Source organism: Orycteropus afer, unplaced genomic scaffold (assembly GCF_000298275.1).
Source record: "Orycteropus afer afer isolate SDZICR_OR568_19922 unplaced genomic scaffold, OryAfe1.0 scaffold00156, whole genome shotgun sequence".
NCBI lineage: Eukaryota > Metazoa > Chordata > Mammalia > Tubulidentata > Orycteropodidae > Orycteropus > Orycteropus afer.
Window position 1 is genome coordinate 2,287,648 of NW_006921743.1, and position 23,397 is coordinate 2,311,044.

Here is a 23,397-nt window from a genome sequence, read left to right on the forward strand (position 1 = left end):
CAGTAAGATTTTACTTGTGTGCGACATTAATGATATTGTTTGATAATTTCCACATTCTGTGGGATTATCTTTCTTTGGAATGGGTACAAATGTGGTTATTTTCCAGTTGGCCAGGTATTTTGTCTTCCAAATCTCCTGGCATAGCCAAGTAAGTGCCTCTAGTGCAGCATCTGTTTGTTGAAACATCTCAATGAGTACCCATCAATTCCTGGAACCTTGTTTTTTGCCACTTCCGTCAGTGCAGTTTCAACTTCTTCCTTCAATACTGTTGGTTCTTGATCATATGCCACCTCCTGAAATGGATGAACATTGACCAATTCTTTTTGGTACAGTGACTCTCTGTATTCCTGCCATCTTCTTTTGATGTTCCCTGCATCATTCAATATTTTGCTCATAGAAGCTTTCAATATTGCAACTTGAGGGGTAAATTTTCTCTTCAGTTCTTTCACCTTGAGAAATTTTGATGTGTTCTTCCCTTTTGGCTTTTCAACTCCATGTCTTTGTACATTTCATCATAATAATTGACTTTGTCTTCTCAAGCTGCTCTTTGAAATCTTCTGTTTAGCTCTTTTACCTTGTCATTTCTTCCCTTTGCTTTAGCTATGCTCCATTCAAGGACAAGTTTCAGAGTCTCTTCTGACATCCATTTTGGTCTTTTCTTTCTTTCCTGTCTTTTTAATGACCTCTTGCTTTCTTCATGGATGATGTTGTTGATGTCATCCCACAATTTCTCTGGTTTTCAGTCATTGGTGTTTAATGCATCAAATCAATTCTTTAAATGGTCTCTAAATTCAGGAAGGATATACTCAAGGTTATATTTTGCCTCTTGTGGACTTATTTTAATTGACCTCAACTTCAACTTGAACTTGTAAATGAGCAGTTGATGGTCTGTTCAACAATCATCTCCTGGTCTTATTTTGGCTGAAGATATTAAGCTTCTCCATTGCCTATTGCCGCAGATGTAGTCAATCTAATTCTTGTGTACTCCATCTGGTAAAGTCCATGTTTATAGCCACTGTTTATGTTGTTGAAAAAAGGTATCTGTAATGAATAAGTCGTTGGTCTTGAAAAATTCTATCATGTGATCTCCAGCATTATTTTTATCTCCAAGGCCAATTTTTTCAATTACCAGTGATTCTTCTTTGTTTCCAACTTTTACATTCCAGTAACCAGTGATAATCAGCACATCTTGATTTCATATTTGGTCAATTTCAGACTGCAGAAGTTGGTAAAAATCTTCAATTTCCTCATCTTTGGCTTTGGTGGTTGGTGTATAAATTTGAATAACAGTAGTATCAACTGGCTTTCCTTGTAGGTGTATGGATATTATTCTATCACTGACAACATTGTACTTCAGGATAGACCTTGAAACAGTCTTTTTTATGATGAATGCCACATCATTCCTCTTTGTCATTTCCGGCATAGTAAATCATGGTTATCTGATTCAAAATCGCTAAAACCAGTCCATTTCAGCTCACTGATGCCTAGGATATCAATCTTTATGCATTCTGTTTCATTTTTGACAACTAATTGGGAGTTGTCCAATTGGACTCCTAGATTCATACTTTGTACATTCCATGTTCCAATTATCAATGGATGTTTGCAGCTGTTTTTTCTCATTTTGAGTTGTGTTACTTCAGCAAATGGAAGCCCTTAAAGCTCTACTTTATCCATATCATTAAGGTAGGCTCTACTCTGATGAAGCAGCTCTTTCCAAGTCATATTTTGAGTGCCTTCCTGAGGGGCTCATCTTCCAGCACTGTAGCAGACAATGTTTCAGGGCTATTCATAAAATTTTCCAGTAATATATCAGACAGTTTTCACTATCATAAGGTTTTCACTGGCCAATTTAACAGGTGGCAGGGAGCAGCAACAGACAGGGCTGACAGCCAGAAGAGGTAAGGAGGGAAGGGGACAGCCCACAGGTGGCAGGGAGCAGCAACAGACAGGGCTGGTGGCTGGAACAGTAGGGAGAAGCCCAGGAAGTGAGCAGAGCAGTTGCAACAGCTAAGGGAGATGAACTTGTCTGTTGGTTTGTCATACTGTGGTGTCTTGCATGTTGCTGTGAGACTGGAGGCTATGCCAGCAGGGATGCCCATGGTAGACCAGTTTCAGTGGACCTTCCAGACTGAGACAGACTTGGGAGAAGGAAGAGGCCATCCACTTCTCAAAAAACATATACTGCAATATATCTTCAAAAAAAATCATTTGCAACCACACTCACAGACACAAAATAAATAGTAAACGTTCCTATTTAAATACTGCTGCAACACTAAGACTCCCAGCCACACAATAGACAGTTCAAGGCATCGTGTGGAGAAAAAGGACACTTCGGCTGGAAATGACCATTAAATTGGGAATCCTCAGCCTGTTCTCCAGGGATGAATATGGAGAAGTGTCCTTTTTCCCTGGTCCCTGTGCTGATGGGTCTTCCAGTCTTTTTGGAGTACCTGGCTATATTTTTCCTCCATCTTTCTCTTTTCTCTTCTCTCCGCAGGTTCTATTTGCAGTGCCTGGGCCTTCCAAGTCCTACACCATCTGCAGCCTGCTGCCCCATCAATTCCTGGTCGTGCTGAGCCTAGATGAGCTCCCAAGCCACTTGTGGAGAAGGCTTGCTTTAAAATGAGAAGTTTCAGGGCTAGGTTATGTCTCCTCAGATGTTGTCTCTGGAGAGTGAGAGAAAAGTATATGAATTTCATGGAAGGGAAGTCTGGGGGAAAAAATAACAAAAAAGATCAAAAGAGAAGCACAATTCAATATTCTAGATGATATAAAAACTTGTAATAAGAGGAAGAAATAGTTTATATGCAGGATAATTACCTTTACATGACATTAAGTGATCAACTGTCCTAGTGTGCCCAGAATTGTCCTCAGTTTAAAACTCAAAGTCCTGCATCTTGGGAAATCCCAAGACCAATGCAGATCATGATGGTTGTTCACTATCTTTGATTCTGGCTACTAAATGCCACTGTAACAATAACAATAGATAAGTCTGGCAACATTTGTTAATTAGCTTTACAACTGAATGATAAATAGTAGTTGTGTGCTATATACCACATAACAAAATCTGCTGAGCTTGTCCAAGTTAATTGGAGACCTTTAAACTTGGGCTCTTTTGTTAAGTTTTTGGTTTCTAACTACACTTTGAAAATTTGAAAATGCTGAAAAATATGAACAAGACTTCTGGTAGGATGGTGAAATAGGCAGACAAGCTACACAGACCCTCTTCAACAAAGAAAAGAGAAATCAATGGACAGAGATACAGAAGATAATCCTGGAGCCCTGACCTTTCAAAGGAAGTATAAAGAAGTGGATTAGGCACCAACTACTTGAAAAATCTGAATGAAAACAGTGAGTACAGAGATGGACAGAGCTGTAGACTGTCAGCTACTCTGATGGCATCAAGACCCTGAATATTTCCAAGGGTTTTGGAACCTGAGAATTGACCTAAAGATCAGCCCTGGTTGCCATGGGCTGCAGGGACAACTGTTCTGGGAAACAGCAAGGAGGGAGATAATTTGAGCTGTGGACTTTCGGCTGTCCAGATGGTCCAGCCAGTTTGACTGTTTACAAGTGGTGGCTATTGTGGATATTTAAAGTGACCAAGGGTGCAGCCATTTTGAATGTTTACAAGCAGTGACCATTTTGGACATTTAAAGTGACAGACTTCTTATTTGGATTCCAGGGACCTAAGAATAGGTTCTGTTTGCCAAGGATGTCAGGGACATATGAGAGACTGACAATGGGAAAGGAGACAGGTGTCAAGTGCATAAGTGCTGCCAACTAGGGAAGAGAGAAGTATAATACGCTGTTTATGAAGATAAGACAAAAAAAAAAAAAATTGTGGGCAAGTCATTTCAACATACAATCACTAATTAAATATAAACCCAAAAATGTCACAATGTCTTGGAGACAACAGAGCATCACAGGCCACATAAATAAGCAAGATAAAGCTGTAGGAACAAGGGACCAGCATACAGACTCAGAACATATCCCTGAGAAAGAAGCAGCACTGGATCTCCCTGATAAGGAATTCAAAAGAATATTTAGGTACTTTCAATGGATTGAGAGACAGATCAAGGAAAGTACTGACAAAATTGAGGAGAACACAGCCAAAACCCTAGAACAAGTTCAAAGACAAAAGAAGAACAAAATGACAAAATAAATGAAAAATTAGAAATGATACAAATCTACAGATAGAAATCAGCAAGATTAATACTACATTTTTGGAAATAGATAACACATTGAATGGGCAAAGGGGGTAGAACTGAATCAATGGAAGACAGAATTAGTGAGATTGATGACAAATACCTCAATACTTTTTTGGAAAGGGCTCAATCAGAAAAAAGATCAAAACAAAATGAAGAAAGCCTAAGAATCATGTGGGATACTATCAAAAGGAATAACCTATATGTAATCAGAATTCCAGAACAGGAAGAGACAAATAAAACCATAGAGAAAATTGTCAGAGATTTGTTGGAAGAGAATTTCCCTGGTATGATGAAAGATAAGAATATATTAATTGAAGAAGTCAATGAACCCCAAACAGGATAGACCCCAAAAGAAAATCACCAATACATATCATCATCAAACTCACCAAAACCAAAGACAAAGAAATAATCCTGAAAGCAGCATGGTAAAAACGAAAAGTTACAAGGCACAAACAATAAGACTAAGCTCAGACTTCTTGGCAGAAACCATGGAGGTGAGAGGACAAAGGGATTATATATAAAACCCTGAAGAGAAAAATCTCCAACCAAGAATTTTATACCCAGCAAAATTATCCCTCAAATATGGTGGTGAAATTAGGTGATTTCCAGATAAGCAGAAATTAAGGTAATTTGTTAAAACCAGACCAATCTTACAAGAGATGCTAAGGGGAGTCCTTTGGACAGAGAACCAACAATAGCAAACAATAACTGACCGTTAACACACATGGTGACACAACCCAGAAACCAAGCCAGTTATAGAAGGATCCAAAGTAAATAAGTCTACAGGATTGTAAACAGGGAGCTAGAGACATCAATTGGCAAATGAGGACAACTACAAACCAACAAGAGGGAAAAAACTGTGTAGTTACAGAACTTCTAAATGGTAGGGAAGTCAAGACAACTGCAAGATAGAACGGACTGTTCTAAACTTGGGAAGAAAATTATAAATCACAGGGTAACCTCAAAGAAAAATGATACACCTTCACATCAAAATAAAAAAGACCAGCACAAATATTTAGCAAACACTAAAATAATAGCTAAGAAGGAAGTGATAATACAATTCATAAACAAAATGAGCTCAACACAGAAAATTATATGGAACAAAAGAAATTAGCAACACTATTGAAAAGCACATAACAGAATGACAGCAACAAATTCATATTTGTCAATAAGTACACTGCCAAAAGAGTAAAAAAAAAAAGAACCTACAGATTGGTAAAAAAAATATTTGGCAACAATATATCTGACAAGGGACTTATCTCTAAAATTTATAGAAAACTCCAACACTTCAACAACAAAAAGATTAACAATCCAATAAAAAAAATGAGCAGAAGACATGAGTAGATGCTTCACCAAAGAGGATATTCTGGCAGCCAGCAAATACCTGAAGAAAGGCTCATGACCATTAGCCATCAGAGAGATGCAAATCAAAACCACAATGAGATTGCATCTCACCCTAGCACTAATGACAAAGTTCAACAAGACAGAAAATAACAAATGCTGGTGAGGATGTAGAGGAGACTTTGGGACTCTCATACACTGCTGATGGAAGTATAAAAAGAAATTTCTTGAAATATACCAGTTTTCCTTCTCTGAAAATCATAAATCATTTATTAAAATAGAACTCTGTTGTAAAAAAAAAAAAAAATTGAAAACCTTAATATAACTTTCTTCTTGGTTTAGTCAATTAGGTGAGGTTCTTCAGTCCCTTTTTACATGTAGATATTTGTGGCAAGAGGATTTAGTTAAGCACATGGGTTCTTATTCTAAAATCAGGCTAATGGGTCCCCAAAGCCTGACTTTCATTATTTACCAGTTGTTGTGTCTCTGGTGATTTTCATGATCATTTTGACCCTCTGTTTTCTTTACTATAAAATGGGGATAATTCTAGTATTTATCTCTTGAACTTTTTGGGAGGAGGATGGATTAAATGAAATAATGCACACAAAGCACTGTCACAGTGCCCGACACACAGCTACTATTTATCATTCATTCACTTTCCATCCACATAAGTCAACTTGGTCTCCTGTTGCAAGGAGAAGTTGGGATGCAGAGCAATGCAAGCTTAGCAGAGAGAAACCACTTCCTCTATCTCCCCAGTACTCACTCCCCGACACAACTGCTCACTCTCAGAGCTCTCCCTAAATTGCCTCAGCCTGTGAGAGGAGTTCTTAATTAGAGTGTGAGGCACAGAGAAGTCAGCAGTTCCCACACCAGCACTCTTTACAAGGAGGAGAGATTATGGTTCATAAATTTCTCCTTGTCTATTGCTTTAAATTTTTGTTTCCTTTTCTTTAACTTCTCCTTCCCTTCTGATATGCATATAATTTTGTTTCTTTGAATTCACATCTGGGATGCCACCTTCTTCTATGGCCATCATTCTTGTTTGAGAAAAAGAAATAATTTTAATTTCTGTGAAGTATTACTCTACATCCTACACAAGAACTCCAGTTTAAATTTCTGATTCCTGTGAAACATTTTTCAAATCCCTAGGAAGTCTAGTGGACTTTATTCCCTGAGTCCCAGCCCTCAAGTTTATTTCAACAGTATAAGAGATTTGATGGCACTCCCTCCTAGATTTCCTTTTGGAGTAAGTTAGTCCCCGATTTATGACGTTTTTGAGTTATGACAAACCAGACTATGCCAATATGTTTTTTTCTTTTTTCGGTACATCTTATAGGTTAGTAATATACTACACGCAATGTTGCAGTGCATAATTTGGTAATGTCATCGTATCTGTAAGTTTATATATAATGTTCCCAACCCCAAAGACAAATAAAGTTTGGATTGATAAAGATACTGATAATCAAAGGCAATAATAATGAAAACTAAAAAAAAATAAAATAAAAAGGTATTTGACTTACATCAGAACTCCTTATGACAGTATTGTCAAAATGAAACCCTGCTGTAAGTTGGGGACTACGTTTATATACTTTTTTTTTCTACCCTTCCCTCAGAGATGAACTGTATTCAGAGGTACTTTATTATCCATTTGTTTTCTAGTCATTTAGCCAACTAATTATTATTCACAGAGAAATATTCAAAATGCAAGTTGGTAACAATATTTTCTTTTACAAGTCAGCTCTACATTAGGATCTTCCTGTCACTGAAATTTGATTCTTATATTCTGGTTGAATGTCTCAATTCTGTTCCGAACCTGTTCTTTAGAAACAGCTCAGTTCCACCACCATTTTCCCAAATTCACTCCCCTCTGAGAAAGCTGTGGGGAATTTCTCAAAGACTATTGGAATTCCCTTCCATTCTGTACTTCCCTATATGATGTCAGCCGTCTATAAGCAGGCCATCATTAGATGCCTTGATACACTTCTCAAAGTACTGGGGGAAATGTTTATTCTGAATCATCTTAACATGGTAGGAAATTATTTGGATATACTCATTTTCCTCGATTTTAATTGTTCCAATGGGTAAGTAGAGAAATAAATATATGTAAATTATTTAAAAATATATTTAACACCCTCTACCAGAACTCTTGTAAGATATTGTGGTAAAAATATCACAGAGGGATTATTTCTATTACTTAGGGTATCCAGAAACTAGCTCAGTATAATGTTGCAACTAATGCATGACTCAAAGGGAATTGAGACTGACAGGCATTTCAGCTCTTTCTCTTCGATAAGTCTGTGCTTATTTGCCGATGAAGAGAAACTACGATATTGGATTGACTTCACCTCCAGGCACTCCCATTCTCCTCTCACCCTGAACACTTGCTCTTCCTCCAGCAGTCCTGCTCAGCTCCATTATAACTGCTGTTGAACAGTGAAGTGCCACTGTGCCACCCTGCACCCCTTGGAAATGCTACTACAGGTGCTCACTGCCCACCCCTCCATTATGTGATGTTGCAAGAGGGTGGAATGAGCAGACCTGGAGGATTAGGTGGCACATGGTTGCACAAAGAAGAATGGCTAGAATCCACTTTGCTTACTTGAAAGCTGGCCCTGGAATGGAAGGCTGTTGTTGTTGGGTGCCATTGATTAGATTCCTTCTCATACCAACCCTGTAGGACAGAGCAGAACTGCCTCATAGGGTTTCCAAGGCTGACATTTTTACAGGAGCAGATCACCAGGTCTTTCCTCCCATGGAGTGGGTGGTGCGTTTGAACCACTGACCTTTAAGTTAGCAGTGGAACACATAACCATTGAGCCACCAGGATTATAAATCATTGTTTCTCAGTGGAGGCCCTACTGGCATTTTAGGTAGGATGGGCCTCTGCTGTGTGGGACTCTCCTGCACACTGCAGGATATTTAGCATCTCTGACTCCTACTAAAAGCTATTATGACTATAGCAAGACCTCCCTCATATACTTCCACACCACCCGCCATGGAGAGCACTGCGATAAATGCAATACCATCTCTTTTTAGACAGAAGAAGACTATCAGCACAACACCAAGGAACAACAGGAGGGCTCCCAGAAGTATCAAGTGTGTTCTCTCATTTGGTGGAGATCCACTAGGTGATTCTGAAAAACAAAACCAAGAGAAACTAAAAACAGAATGTTGATGGGTGGGGATCAGGGGATCAAAGATAAAATTTTCATAAGGGCTGGAGGAGTTATCATCCTTGAGATCTAATTTAGTTCAAAAACCAAACCAAACTCACTGCTGTTGAGTCGGATACGGGTTTCCGAGGTGATATCACTACCGAAGTAGACTGCCCTTCTGAGGAGTGGCTGGTGGGTTTGAACCCCCAACCTTCTGGTTAGCAGTCAAATGTCTTAGGTACTATGCCACCAGAACTCCTAATTTAATTTAGCTTTAGGTTAATTTCCTTAAATTCTAGAAGTTCCTGACCAGCAAGTGCTGCCACAGGGAGATACCTCTGGTAAGAGAAGGGAAGCAGCATGGACAAGTGGAAGAAGCACAGACTTCTTTTTTTTTTTTTTTTTTTAAATTTTATTGTGCTTTGGGTGCAAGTTTACAAAGCAAATTTGTTTTACATTCAACAGTCCATGCACATTTGATTTCATGCCTCGATTCCCATTCCCCAACCATAAAAAAACTCTCCTCTCCTCCCATCCCTGTGACTACCCCTCCCTGTGCCCTTCTTAACTATGCATTCCTGTCTGTCCAGCTTTGCCTCTATGTGAATGCTGTTCCTCTGGTGTCTCATGGCTGATTGATTTAAGGGGTACATCTCCCTAGAGTGGATGGGTGCATCGCCCTGGGGTAGATGTCCTACATGTAGGTCTTCCTACTGTTGGGCTGAGAGCCAATCCACGGGATTGAGTCCATTTCTAGGCCTGAAGAGTAACACAGGGCCATAGTCTCGGGGCTTCCACCATACTCTTATCTGACCAGTAATTCTGGTCATTTTTGTGTTTTTGAATTTTGTTCAACATTTTCCCTCTGACTCTATTCAGGATCTCCAGTTTTGATCCCTTTCTGAGTGGTTGGCATTGGTGGCTAGGCACCATCTAGTTCTGGTCTCAGGGTCATGAAGGCTGAGGTCCTCGTGGTCCATCTTATCCTTGGACTAATTGTTTCCAGATGCCTTTGATTTCCTTCACTCTTTGATTCAGATGAGAAGAGAGCAATAGTTGCATCTTAGATGGCTGCTCGAAAGCTTTTAAGACCCTAGTTGCAACTCATCAAAGTAGGTTATAGAACAAGATTTTTATGTATTATGTTGTGCCAGCTGAGCATGACATTCCCTGAGACTATGGTTCTGAGTCCGCAGGCCCAGTGATCCTCTCAAAGTGTTTAGGTGTCTCTGAGCAGTTACTCCAACTCTGTCTTCTGCTGCTTCTGTAATGTATGTGGCTAATTTTATAGCACAAGTGTAAGATTATCTTCAGCCAAATCTATCTTTGGTCTAGGGTATATTCCTGTTTGCCACCCCCACGTGATCTTCTCATCTGTCTGTACATTTATCTGTAGCCTGGTGTTTGTTGTTAGTGGTAATGTAGTGTTGTACCTGTACTAATATTTGCCTTTGTTGTCTATATCTTATGACTTTGGACAGATGGACCAGGGGTTGAACTCTGCAGCCTTTGAGCCAGCTTTCACTCTTGGGCAACTCCCTTAACCACTCCCACCATACAAAAAGAAATCATAATAAATTTACTGGGAGGCTAATATTTGTAAAGTGCACAACATAGGATCACAGGGAATGACTACTCACTCAATACTAAAGGCAGCCTCGATTACTTCACTTCCTTTTGCATTCTTCAGTATAGAAGCTACCAGCCTACTGCACAGGCAAAGATGGCCCAAAGTGGGATGTGGAAGGCCACCAGGTACTGCCAGCAACCTCCTACTGCCCACATAAAATCCACTGCCATCCAGTCAATTTTGACTCATAGTGACCCTTTTGGGCAGAATGGAACTGCCCCAAAGGGTTTCCTTCAAGGCTGTTAGTCTTATAGAAACAGACTCTTCATCTTTCTCCTATAGAGTGGTTGGTGGGTTTGAACCACTGACCATTTGGTTAGCAGCTGAATGCTTTTAATCACTACACCACCAGAGCTCCTCTTCCTCCCACATTAGCAGCAATGATTGAGGACCAGTGCCATCCTTTCCTTCTCTGCAGTTTGGACATTTTGGAACATTCAGTCATTGGCACTTCTCGCCAGCCTCTCTGGGGCTCCAGGCAGGAAGGGACCCTGTGGCTTATGGAAGCTCAAAGACAGCTTTCACCTCTCACTATCAGTCAGCTCCTGTGGCTCCACTAGGAACTGAAACCCATGACCCCTACCCACATAACTCAAGTTTAAAATCACAATAGTAGCTTGCCTTTATCTAGCAGTTTATAGTATACAAAGCCTGTTCATATACATTTTGAGTCTCAAAACAACTTCATGCGTTAGTGTGGCGATGGTGGTTCAGTGGTAGAATTCTTGCCTGGGTTTGAATCCCAGCCAGTGTGCCTCATGTGCAGCCGCCACCCATGTCAGTGGGGGCTGCTGTGTTGCTGTGATGCTGACCAGGTTTCAGCAGAGCTTCCAGACTAAGATGGACTAGGAAATAAAGCCCGGTGACCTACTTCTGAAACCCAGCCAATGAAAACCCTATGGATCACAGTGGTCTCATTGCAAATGGTCAGAGGGAAGGTGCAGGACCAGGCAGAGTTTTGTTTCATTGTACATGGGGTCATCCTGGATTGGGCTGACTCAAAGGCAGCTAAGAACAACACACCAGAGACTAAAAAAATCCCCAATTTACAGATGAGGAAACAAAACAGTTAGGTGAGTTACTCTGGTTGTCCTGCAAGTAAGTTGTCATAAAACAGATTTTAAATGGCCAATAAAAACCCCAAAAAACAACTGCCATGAAGTTGACACTGACCTATGGCGAGCCCATGTGTGTCACAGCAGTGCTGTGCTCCACAGGGTTTTCAATGGCTGAGTTTTCAGAAGTAGATATCCAGGCTCTTCTGAGCTGCCTCTAGGGAGACTCCAACCACAACCTTTGGGTTAGCAGCTGAGCATGTTAACTGTTTGCACCATCCAGGGTCTCCTTTTAAATGCCAGGAACATGCTAACAGAGCTTTCGTCAAAGGCCAGTGCAGTAAGGGCATCTCCTTAATTTTCTAAACTACTTTTGCTTTTGTTGCCTCCAGGACCAGTCTGTGATTGTCTTTTGCTACTGGGTGACTTTTCTACCTAATTTTTAAATTGCTTTTCCCTGAAGTACCACGAGATTTCTGTCAACATCTACTGGGGGGAGGGGTGATAAGAAGTGTTTTTCTTCAGAACACCACTAGGGTTAAATGAAACATTGCACCTACCCTCTCTCTAACAGCTGAGCCTCTCATGAGACTCTGTCTCCTGACCTACCCAGTTCTGTAGAATAGTGAGATAAGAAACAGCTGGATCTGTACAGACAAGTGTCCCAAATCATCTTTACACACTACAGCTCATTTTATTCCTTGTCCAATAGGTAATAATAATCCTGCAGGGGGAGCTCTGGTGGCGTAGTGCCTAAGGCATTTGACTGCTAACCAGAACGCTGGTGGTTCAAACCCACCAGCCACTCCTCAGAAGGAAGGTTGGGCAATCTACTTCCATAATGATACTACCTCGGAAACCCAAGGACTCGCTATAAGTCAGGTCTGACTCGGCGGCAGTGTGTTTGGTTTTGGTCTAGGGGAAGAGAAGCACACAGAAGTCTGATCACCTGCCCAGGGACACAGCCTGATAATTTAGCCATTGGCAGGTTGAGATGAGTTGGAAAGCCACAGGCTACCATGTTGTTGTTGTTGTTATATGCTGTGGAGTCGGCCCCGACTCATAGCAACCCCTCCTTGGGTTTCCGAGGCAGTATCACTACGGAAGTAGGATTGCCCAACCTTCCTTCCGAGGCTACCATAGGGAGGCGGATTTGTTTCCTGCAGAGGTTTGAATCAGTTTGAAATGGGCAGTGTACGAACTACATGGCAACCAAATCTCCTGTAGGTCAGATTTTGACCATGTAGGAAACAGGTAGCACACCGGCTAAAGTATTCAGCTGCTAACCAAAGGGCCCGCAGTTGAAATTCACCAGCCTCTCCATAGGAGAAAGATGAGGCTGTCTGCTTCTGTAAAGATTTATAGCCTTGGAAACCCTATGGGGCAGTTATATGCTGTCTTTTTCTATGAGCTGGAATCAACTCGGTGGCAGTGGGTTTGTTTTTTGGGGCTTTTAGGAAACAGATAGCAGCACCCTGCTTGAAATGGTGGCCGACTGAGCTGCTTTGAATATGTGGTGGCTGCCATCTTTGAGGGGGCACTACTCCCTGTTTCCTACTTGGGTCAAAATCTGACCTGTAAGAGATCTGGTTGTTAAGCAGTGCATGTGCTGCCTTTGTTACTTCAACCATGACTGAACAGTTTGGGGTTGGTCTGAAGCCCTGGCATCCTGCCGCAGAAGCCCTGGAAAGAGAGGAGAAGCTCCAGTGGACTAGGATTTAGATGCCTGAAAGGTGACCCTAGTGGTGTATTCCTCTCAGGCGCTCCCCCAACTCCAAGAGCACTTCTTACATGCAACTGGAATCAGCTGTTTTCTTTTGTTTCCTGGGGAGTGTGAACTGTGACTTATTCTTGTATGAGCCCACCAAACCCACCAAACCAGACCAAACTCACTGTCATTGAGTTGATTCCAACTCATAGTGACCCCATTGAGTTTCCAAGGCTGTAAGTCTTTATGGAAGCACATTGCCGCATTGTTCTTCTTCAGAGTAACTGGTGGGTTTGAACCACCAGCCTTTTGGCTAGCAGCCAAATGGTTTATCCACTACAGTACATGCCTAACAATACAGTAAAACCTGTGAGAGCTGGAACTCAACTGGACTGCATTGTTTTTCTGGGTCTTGCAAATTTTCTGCTTTTCATAGGATGCAGTCTTATTAATATTTTATTGCTTGTTTTGGTGGGAAATGTTTGAGTTTTCCTTCTTTGATGGGTTTCTGACTTATATAGAATCTGGCTTTTGCAGGTTTTACTGTACCTGATATGTAAAGCATACTCAATGAATATTTAAACCCCTTCTGACTCACTGCCCCATAGGGTTTTTAAGGCCGCAATCTTGATGGGAACAGACTGCCACATCTTTCTCCCACACAACGGCTGGTGAGTTCCAACCACTGATCTTTTTGGTTAGCAGCCACAAGTTTAACCACTGCACCACCAGGGCTCCATCAGTGAATATATGCTAAATGCTTATTACACAGCAATATTAAATGGATGAAGGTAGGTGGGGGAAGCAAGATGCATTTTGTAAATATCATGTTTTTAATTCATTCATTCAGCAAACACTGAATGCCTATGATGAGTAGGCACTGTGCTAGATGCTAGGGCACAGGGCTAGGTGCATTTTAACTGTGATATTCAGAATGTTACCTGGGATGACCAACTCAGCTGTACTGTTCTCCTGGGGGCCTTGTCTTCGAAAAGTGCAGTAGAAGATCTCATTGGCTGTTGTGTTAATTCTCAGTGTGCTGGTCACATTGAAAAACTCCTCCTTTCCCTTGGTGATGGTGGTCTTGCCTCTCAGGACTTGGTGGTCACTGCTGGTCCAGATGACCTCAGCCTCAGGGTAACCCTCGGCCTGACATGTTAGTTCATGTTCTGAGGTGACTGGATCCACAGAAATTCTTTGGTTGATTTTGCGATATGGAGCTAGATGTGAGCAAAGAGAAGTCAGGGTTTCCACTTAGCACATGTAACTTGGTGTTGTCTACATTAGGAAGAGTATTAATCCAAACTAGCAATGAGCTTGATGTGTAGCTGTCTCAGTAGTGGGAAACCCTTTCAGCTCTGCTCAATCCTTCTATCCAACTTGGGCTTCAAGAACAGCTACAAATCCTGTATTTTTATTGTGCTCTAAACAAATGCATAGATTAACTTTAAACCAGTAGTCTTTCTATTCAAATATAAAATATGTCTTCTCATACATTCAAGCCTTTGTATACTTCCCAGTCAACTTTTATAGTTTTTAAACAAGGCTTACACATTTTTTTCTTAAAGTCATTCCAGGGTACTTGCTTTTTGTTGTTGCAAAATTGTTTTCTTAAACATGAACCTTTCCAGCTTCCAAGGACTGTTTTCTTAGTTTAATTAAAAAAAATTGGATTTTGATATGCCATTTTATTCTTCAACTTGTAGTCAATGATCTGAAATTAGGCATGAAAATTCATACTGTGTCATTTATAAAAATTGATACATTTGCTTGGATGATACTTTTTAAAATGAAATATTAGTGTTACAGAAAAGTTGTAAAGATAGGCCCTACTTTCTGAATCTCTTACCCAGTTTTCCCAATTGTTAACACCTTACATTATTGTGGTACATTTATCATAACAAAGAAGCCAACATTAGTACATGACTTAACTGAACTCCACACTTTTGATTTTGTTATTGTTGTTATGTGCCATCAAGTCGGCCCTGACTCATAGTGACACCTCCTTTGGTTTCCAAGGCGGTATCACTGCAGAAGTAGATCGCCCAACCTTCCTTCTGAGGAGTGGCTGGTAGGTTTGAACCACCAGTCTTCTTGTTAGCAGTCAAATGCCTTCGGCACTATGCTACCAGAGCTCCTGATTTCACTAGTTTTTCCTAATGTCCCTAATGTCTCTATTCCAGGATCCCATTTGGGATACCATATCATAAACTTATTTTAAAAAGTTCTTTATGCTGGGTATGTTAATAAATCATTTAAATGATTAGTATACTCAAGGAAGAAATTTTTATAAATTTTAGATTATTGGTTTGGGTCCCTTTCAGGATTAAGATACTCAGTTTGCTAACTGTTCTAGCATGTTAGTCAGTGCATTTACACAGCTTAAGTTCTTTATTCATGTTTATTGTTTCAAGAATGTTAATATGTTTCTATTCTGTTACATAACCTTTATTTTATGAGCTCTGGTAGCTAGTGCCTAAGGCACTTAACTGCTAACCAGAAGGCTGGCGGTTCAAACCCACCAGCCACTCCTTGGAAGGAAGGTTGGGCAATCTACTTCCGTAGTGATACTGCCTCGGCTATGAGTCGGGGCCGACTCGACAGCACACAACAACAACAACAACAATCTTTATTTTACAGTTAATACTTCAGTGTAACTAGTAGACCTCCTAGAGTCTTAATTCTCCATTCATTTACTGAAGACATAACTCTGTGATATGATACTGTAAATTCAGAGATTTAATAGCATCCAAGATCAAACAAAAAGAAAATTATGATATGATGTTTTGGTGGTCTCAAGTCAATGAAATCACTACTGGAAGCCCTGGAAATCAACGTAATTATGATTTCAAAACACACAAATAATGGTTCTTATGGGCAATGGAGTTCTCAATCTTGCATCTGTCGTGTTTAAGAGTCTTTTAAGAGAACTAATCCATTGATTAAAAAACCAAAACAAACTCATTGCCGTCGAGTTGAATCTGACTCATAGTGACTCTTCCTTGGGTTTCTGAGGCAGTATCTCTATGGAAGTAGATCACCCAATCTTGATTACACTTCATGAAATAATGTTAGTCCATGGAGTGTAGTATACATAGTTTGATTTCTGGGTAAGTAAATTTTCAAACCTAAATCCCTTGTCTACAGTAAAATGTTTGCTTTTTTTACTCTTCTAGTATTTCTAATGGAAAAAGAAAAAAGGAGAATGTTGTTTCATATCTAGGAACATGTATATATATGGTACTTCTACGGGGCCAGTGAATGGGTGTTTTCATGCCAAATGAATTAAATTTATACTATTTTAGTTTTCAAACTGGGATATATGCATTGAGAAGTAGGAAGAAAATATTGGAACTTCCATTTACATGTATCTTTACCTCAACAATTAAGAAAGGATTTAAGCTTTACAAGCTTGGCTGATTCACATTGGGCCTTACTTTGTGGACTTCACAAGGGTCTTAGGGGAAAGGGACAGTTTTAGAACACCACAGGGAGAATGGTGACTTGCTTTGGGTTCACAGATTTTTAGATGCCCTTAGTTCATGTGAGGAGTTCTGGTAGAACAGTGCGTAAGGCATTTGACTGCTAACCAGGAGTTTGATGGTTCAAACCTACCAGAATGAAGATGGGGGAATCTACTCCCATAAAGATTTACTGCCTCTGAAACCCAATGGGGGGTCTCTATGCATCCAAATGGACTCAATGGCCATGAGTTTTTTTGAGTTAGTTCATGTTAGATAAGCTGACCTTATAAAATAAACAATGAATTAAAAAGTTTCCTACAAAGGAACTGAGGATTGAAGATACTACTAATAATTCAAGCACAAACCAAAAGGAAATGGCAGAAGCAACCCTTTTTACTATTCACTTTATGAGGTAAAAACAATAATTATCTGACTGGAACTGACAAGATAGTGGCTAAAAAAACCTCAAAATTATCAAGGCTATTACCTTCATCAATGATGAATTTCACCCTAAAATATATAATGCTTTTAAAAATTAGCTAATGATAGTAAAATATCACAATCAGGAAGACATTAAAAGTGTTGTTTATTACATTTTCTTTCATCCTTTTAAAACTTCTATTGAAATGTCTATATGAAATTGGTGTTACTCAACTTCTTTTGACCTTTAAAAATGGCAATTTCATATGATACAACTTATATATTAGAAAGTACATTCTTTATAACTTATATATACATATAAAGGAGCCTGATGGTGCAGTGGTTAAATGCTTGGCTGCTAACTGAAAGGTTGGTAGTTTGAACCCACACAGCCACTCTATGGGAGAAAGACCTGGTGATCTGCTCTCCTAAAGATTATAGCCATGCAAACCCTAAGAGGCAGTTCTAGTCTGATACATTGGGTCTCTATGAGTTGGAAATCAACTTGACTGTGCCAAACAACAACAATGTACATGTAAACATAAATATTATTATACATACATTCTTACATGCACACATATATTACTTTAAAGGGCTTTATTGATAGGGTAGTAACCAAAAATATGTGCTCCAGGCTCTGTCCTAAACATTTTGCCTATATTAATTCATTTAATTCTCAAAATGACCCTATGAGGTAGGTACTTCTTCATGTCCAAGATGCATATTTTTCATATTTTACTATCTCTGAAAACTGAGTATGTCTTCAATAGATGTCATTTTAAACTAATGAAATGTGGTATTATTCTTCCCATTTTGTGGATGAGGAAACTGAGGCCCAGGGAAGTTAACTAATTTTCAGAATTTACTCAGATAGTAAGCAACAGAGCCAGCTTCTAAACCCAATCATTATGCGGCTCTGAAGTCTGCACCCTTAATAACCATGTTCTAATACCTGTATGGCCCCTGGGGATGGCCTCGGGGCCTCGGGCAGTCAGCTGCCACACCCAAGGCTGGCAAACCCACCGGCCGCTCCCCGCCAGGTAGCTGGGCCGCCTCTTTAGGAGCTCTGGTGGCACAGTGCCTAAGGCACTTGACTGCTAACCAGAAGGCTGGCAGTTCAAACCCACCAGCCACTCCTCAGAAGGAAGGTTGAGCAATCTACTTCCGTAGTGATACTGCCTTGGAAACCCAAGGAGGGGTCGCTATGAGTTGGGTTCTACTCAACGGCACACAACAACAACAACAATACCTGTATTTGTACTTCTGTATCAAAATGTATAGTGGTTTTAAAACTCTTAAGACCTTTTTTCAGTTGATTCACCAGTGTTAGCACAGTGCTCTGGATCTAGTAATCCTGGGGCTTGCACATATTACTGGAACACAGTAAAGACTATGTAAGTGCTAATCACTACTTTACTACCACAATGATGTCAATAACTCCTCTGCTTCCTATTCTGTTTTTGTGGTATTCTTTAGAAGGTGTTGACAGTTCCTTATGAATAGTCTTACAAATGAATTCACATGCAGATATTATAACATCATATCCAAACTGGCTCAAATTTAAAAAATTTTCAGCTAATCCTATTTGGGGAAATGTTTCATTCACTCAAGAAATATTTAAGGTCCCATTTAAGGTCCTGAAGGTGTAAGTGGGAATTTCATTTTTCCTGTGATTAGACTCAGTTATCAAGGAAAATCAACATTCTCAATTAAAAGTCACATACCTGAGAGTCTGGTATTTGAACCAGCAATCAATGAGGTTCGATAACACCCAAAGTGATTATCACAGTTGAGTTAAAACAAAACTAAACACTTTCAGTTTTGAAATGCTTCACCCTTAAAACCCCATGATGAGTAAACTCCCGTGGGGGAAGTTGTGTTATCACACATTTGTAGTGATGGGAAGGGAAGTCTGAGAGCATTAAGATGAAATCATTTGCATATGAGGGACTCAAGAGCTCTACTTCTTTGAACGATGAAGCTGCTCCTTGAGCAGCAGGCCACTCAGCTTCAGTTGCACTGAGACAGTGCCCCAGGCATCCTGGACAGCTTTCCATACAGGAGGTCTAGACAGCAGCTGTCAGCTCAACTTAACCCTCAAGGCTACCGTAGATGTGAATGACAGCAAGATGGTTCAAGAAAAGAACAGAAAGCCAATTTATTCATCTATACTACAAAATGTAATGGTCAAACAAATTGGATCCTCAAACCTCATTGGTCATCTATCTGCTTTGCTTCTTAAGAGCCTCTTAGAATAATTACAGTGCCAGAAGATGTAAATGCTCAGCTGCTAACCAAAAGATCAGCAGTTTGAACCCATCCGCTCTCTGTGGGAAAAAGACTTAGTGATCTGCTCCCGTAAAGCCTAGAAAACTCTATGGGGCAGTTCTACTCTGTCCAATAGAGTTACTGAGTCAGAATCAACTCAATGGCACCGAGTAACAACAGTGACCTGGTGGAGGCCCTAGGTGGTATAAACATTTGAAATGGAGGTTTACACTCACCTAGGAGTGCCTCAGAAGAAAGGCCTGGTGATCTACTTCCAAAAAATCATAAACTGAAAACCTTATAGAGTACAGTTGTCCTCTGACACACGAGGTTGCCATGAGTCAGAATCGACTCAACAGCAACTGGCAATGATCTGGAAGGACACCCTTCCACGGGGACAGCTGCTCAGGTTCCTGCATATTCCCTGATGGCTGATAAGAAAGCCTCTTCTCTGGAAGGAGAAACTTATACTCTATGCTTCCTTCCTTCTGACTGCCAGGCTTAAGTTCTTCATCTCCTCCACATATTCAGCAATGCCAAGTAATTAAACATCTCTTCATAGGGCTGTTGTTGTTGTTGTTGTTATATGCCGTCGAGTCGGACCTGACTCATAGCGACCCCTCCTTGGGTTGCTGAGGCAGTATCATAGAAGTAGATTGCCCCATCTTCCTTCGAGGAGTGGCTGGTGGGCTTGAACCGCCAGCCTTCTGGTTAGCAGTCAAGTGCCTTAGGCACTATGCTACCAGAGCTCCCCTTCATAGGGCTAAGGCTTGATAATTTCTTCAATGCCTTGGAATAGACTAAGGTGTTTGGTTTTTGCTAATGGACTGAAGGAAAAGTTGAAACTATAAACCCTCTCCCATTCCAAGCTTTCTTTCATAAGTATCATTGTTCTGGAACATATCATAAAATATAATGAAAATTAAATCTACTTCGCAAGACAAGTGACCTACTCTTGACAACAGTAGTATTAATTGAGCCAGAATCAGAGACCGAGTAATATACCATAAAATGGATGTAATTCCCTTAATCCCTATTTTATTTTGTTTTTTAATTTATAATTATTGAAGAGCCTTTTATTATAAATGTAAGCTTTTTCTACTTATCTTTTTGGCCTTCAGATTGATGGTAGTTAGCCTATGAATAGAAAAACCAAGGGGAAATGATTTCATTGTAGTCAAATATTAGATCATTATGTAACTGAAAGAAGTAGGCAGATAATTCCAAAACTGGGGTGAGTGAAGGTAGGCAGCTCAATATCAGAAAGTAACTTCACCAGGCTATGGAAGGGGGCCTCCCAAGGATGGGTGGGAGGTCTGTAAGCAGAAGATGGCTGTGTATCCTTTGGGGATGCTGTGCAGGGGATTTCTGTTCTTGGTGGAAAGTTGGGTTAGATGCCCACGCTTGGGCTCCTTTCAGCTCTCAATTCTATAATCTTATCAGTGAAAGCAGAGGTGGTCAGCTAAGGTGTTTTCCTATACTTAGCAAGTGGAAACTCAAAACTTTGAACTCAAGTAACCTGATGACATATTGGTGGGCCAATTCCCAGGAATTGCCACTTATAGTTCCTCTTCAACACTCCAAGGTGACATTGGTATAGACTTTTAAGATGAATGCATGCCAAGTGAGCACAGCTTACACCATCCTTGAGGAAGAATGGGATCCTTTCTACTTAGTCTGATTAGGTTTGCCTTTGTGGACTGACTTCTAAGTTTTTTTTGAATGTGAACCTCACAATAGGGTTTGTGTTTAATATATTTATTTGGTTTTGACAAAGGCAGTTTCAAAGGAAGGGACAAGTTGGCAGACTTAATCAAATAAAGATTAGCAGTTGGATAAAAAAAAGATATCCGGAAGAACATACTAGCAGTGGTCACTATTTTGGGCTACCACAAAAGATGAGGATAAATGGAGGAGGGACACTTTCTCACTTCATTTGTTCCCTTCCACAATATCTGAAAGGAGCCCTGGTGGTGCAGTGGTTAAAGCATTCAGCTGTAACTGAAAGGTTGTTGGTTTGAACCAACTAGCAGGTGAAAAGATCTGGCAACCTGCTTCCGTAAAGATTACAGCCTTGGAAGCCGTATGGAGTGGTTCTGCTCTGTCCTAGAGGGCTGCTATGAGTTGGAATCAACTTGATGCTATACAACAAGACAACAGCATGTTATCTGAACGAGGTGCAAGTATATGTATTACATTTGTAATAATAAAAAAGTTAAAACTAGTGATTTATTTTTAGGAAAACTGAATGTATATGGAACATGGCTCTGTCATGTTTGGCTCTGTTTTTCCATGCTCTAGCCGCTACTAAGTTGATTCCACCTCATGTTGACCCCATGTGTGTCAGAGCAGAACTGTGCTCCACAGTGCTTTTCAGTAGTCGATAGTTTGGAAGTAGATCACCAGGCCTTTCTTCTGAGGCACCTCTGGGTGGACACTAACCACCAATCTTTCGGTTAGCAGCTGTTTACTTGTTCCACTGGGTGTCAAAGAAGGTGTTAGGAAATGTTCATTAGATGTGTGTGTGTGAAATAATGAACGAACAGATTGCTGCTGTTCTGCCAGAAAGTAAGGCTGTTCCAAGAACAAAAATTTCTCAATATGTGGAATATCTTTTTAATGAAAGCCAGCTCTCTTTATCTATAATTCTTACCAGTGACTTTCAAAGTAATCCGCTTGTAGTCGGCACCACCATAGCTGATCAGGCAGCAGTAAACCCCTGCATCCTGCAATTTCACATCTGTGATTTGAAGGGCGGCCTTGCCCAGGGAGAGCTGGTCCTTCAGCAGCCAGGCCCTCTGCTTGTAGCTGCTGTGCTGCACCTTCAGGTCTTCCTCCCCATCCACAAACTGAATAATTTTCTTATCCCCCATTTCCCAGTAGACAACTAACACAGCCAGGTTTAATTGCTTTTCTACTGGGAATGTGCATTCCATTGTCACATTGCTGCCATACTCTACTACATGTAGGTCCTTGGGAACACTGACGGTAAATGCTGCAAAGAAAGAAAACCAATTTTTGTAAGACAGAGTCACTCACTCACTGCTGACAAGTCATATCTGACTCAGTCAGAGTAGTCCTCAAAAAATTTACAAAACGGGTGCAGGATTTTAAACCACTTTATCTAGTCAGTTGTGTGGTAATCATGTTATGTCCCTAAAATATATTTTTTATCCAGTGGATTTGAAGCATGTTTTGGGACTCTATCTCTCAGTCCTGAGTTAGAATAGAATTAGTTAAATGAGTCATCATTCTACAATTCATAAACATACATTACTGTAAAAATATTAAGTGGTGACCAAGCAGACTTTGCTTCATGCAGACATCTCAGAATTTGCCTTCTACCTAGACTGAATGGTAGATTCCAGTAGTCTTCTCCTCTTGCTTCCCTAAACTCTTTTTCAGTTCTCTGGCCAGAGGTACATGGACATGGAGATTTAGGGAGGGCCTTAGGCTGAAGCCAGTACTGTGTGACCCTGACATTTTCCTTGAATGCTTAAATTCTCTCTTGGAATATACTCATTGGGAAAAGCAGGTCACAAAGTAACATGGATAGAATGATCTTTGTTTAAAACATACAAACACACAGTAGGACATTTCCCTAAATAGTTTCAATGGCTATCACTGGGAAATAGACAACATATTAATTTTGTTTCTTTCACTTCGTCTATATTCCTACATACAATGACATGGTTGACTTGTTTATGAAATAAAGAAGATAAACTAAAATGTTCTGTCTATAAAAAATATTACATCCATTTTGATTATTTTACTTTTCAACTCATGATTAAAATATTTTAAAAATATAGTATCTAATAGTATCTTACCGTTCAATAAATGACTGTAGGTCATGAATGTAAAGACATTAAATATCCTCATCTTTCGGTAATGACCTGATTATGAAGAACAGAAGATGACTGGTTCATTCAATAGTTCAACACCAAGATGGTATGGGACTTGGCAGCTTTAACTGAAATGATAACTTCTGATAATTTAATTGAAATGTTAACTTCTGATAACTGGCCAATGACTGATTTGTAAGTTTGGCAATACATCAGGGAATTTTTAAATTCAACATCTTCATTTAATATCTCAGAGCTATATAAACCAAGTGAAATAAACATTACTATGGCAAGAATTTT

At 40.1% G+C, this 23,397-nt stretch overlaps 1 protein-coding gene across 1 annotated transcript; it reads right to left on the bottom strand.

The window, feature by feature from the left end:
* Positions 1–6,483: 6,483 nt before the first annotated feature.
* On the bottom strand, positions 6,484–23,134 carry CD274 (CD274 molecule). Its single transcript, XM_042781722.1, has 6 exons — positions 23,083–23,134; positions 21,909–22,250; positions 14,045–14,323; positions 8,579–8,689; positions 8,522–8,525; positions 6,484–6,592 (listed from the first exon to the last, which is right to left on the bottom strand). Exons 1-6 carry the CDS (start codon positions 23,132–23,134, stop codon positions 6,484–6,486), a joined length of 897 nt encoding a protein of 298 aa, XP_042637656.1.
* Positions 23,135–23,397: the final 263 nt, after the last annotated feature.

Coding starts and splice junctions, on each gene's coding strand:
- CD274 (XM_042781722.1), bottom strand. CDS start 23,134: ATGAGGATATTTAATGTCTTTACATTCATGACCTACAGTCATTTATTG. Junction 14,324..21,908: donor GATTACTTTGAAAGTCACTG/GTAAGAATTATA, acceptor GCTCACATCTAG/CTCCATATCGCAAAATCAAC. Junction 8,690..14,044: donor AGCTGAGTTGGTCATCCCAG/GTAACATTCTGA, acceptor TTTGTTTTTCAG/AATCACCTAGTGGATCTCCA.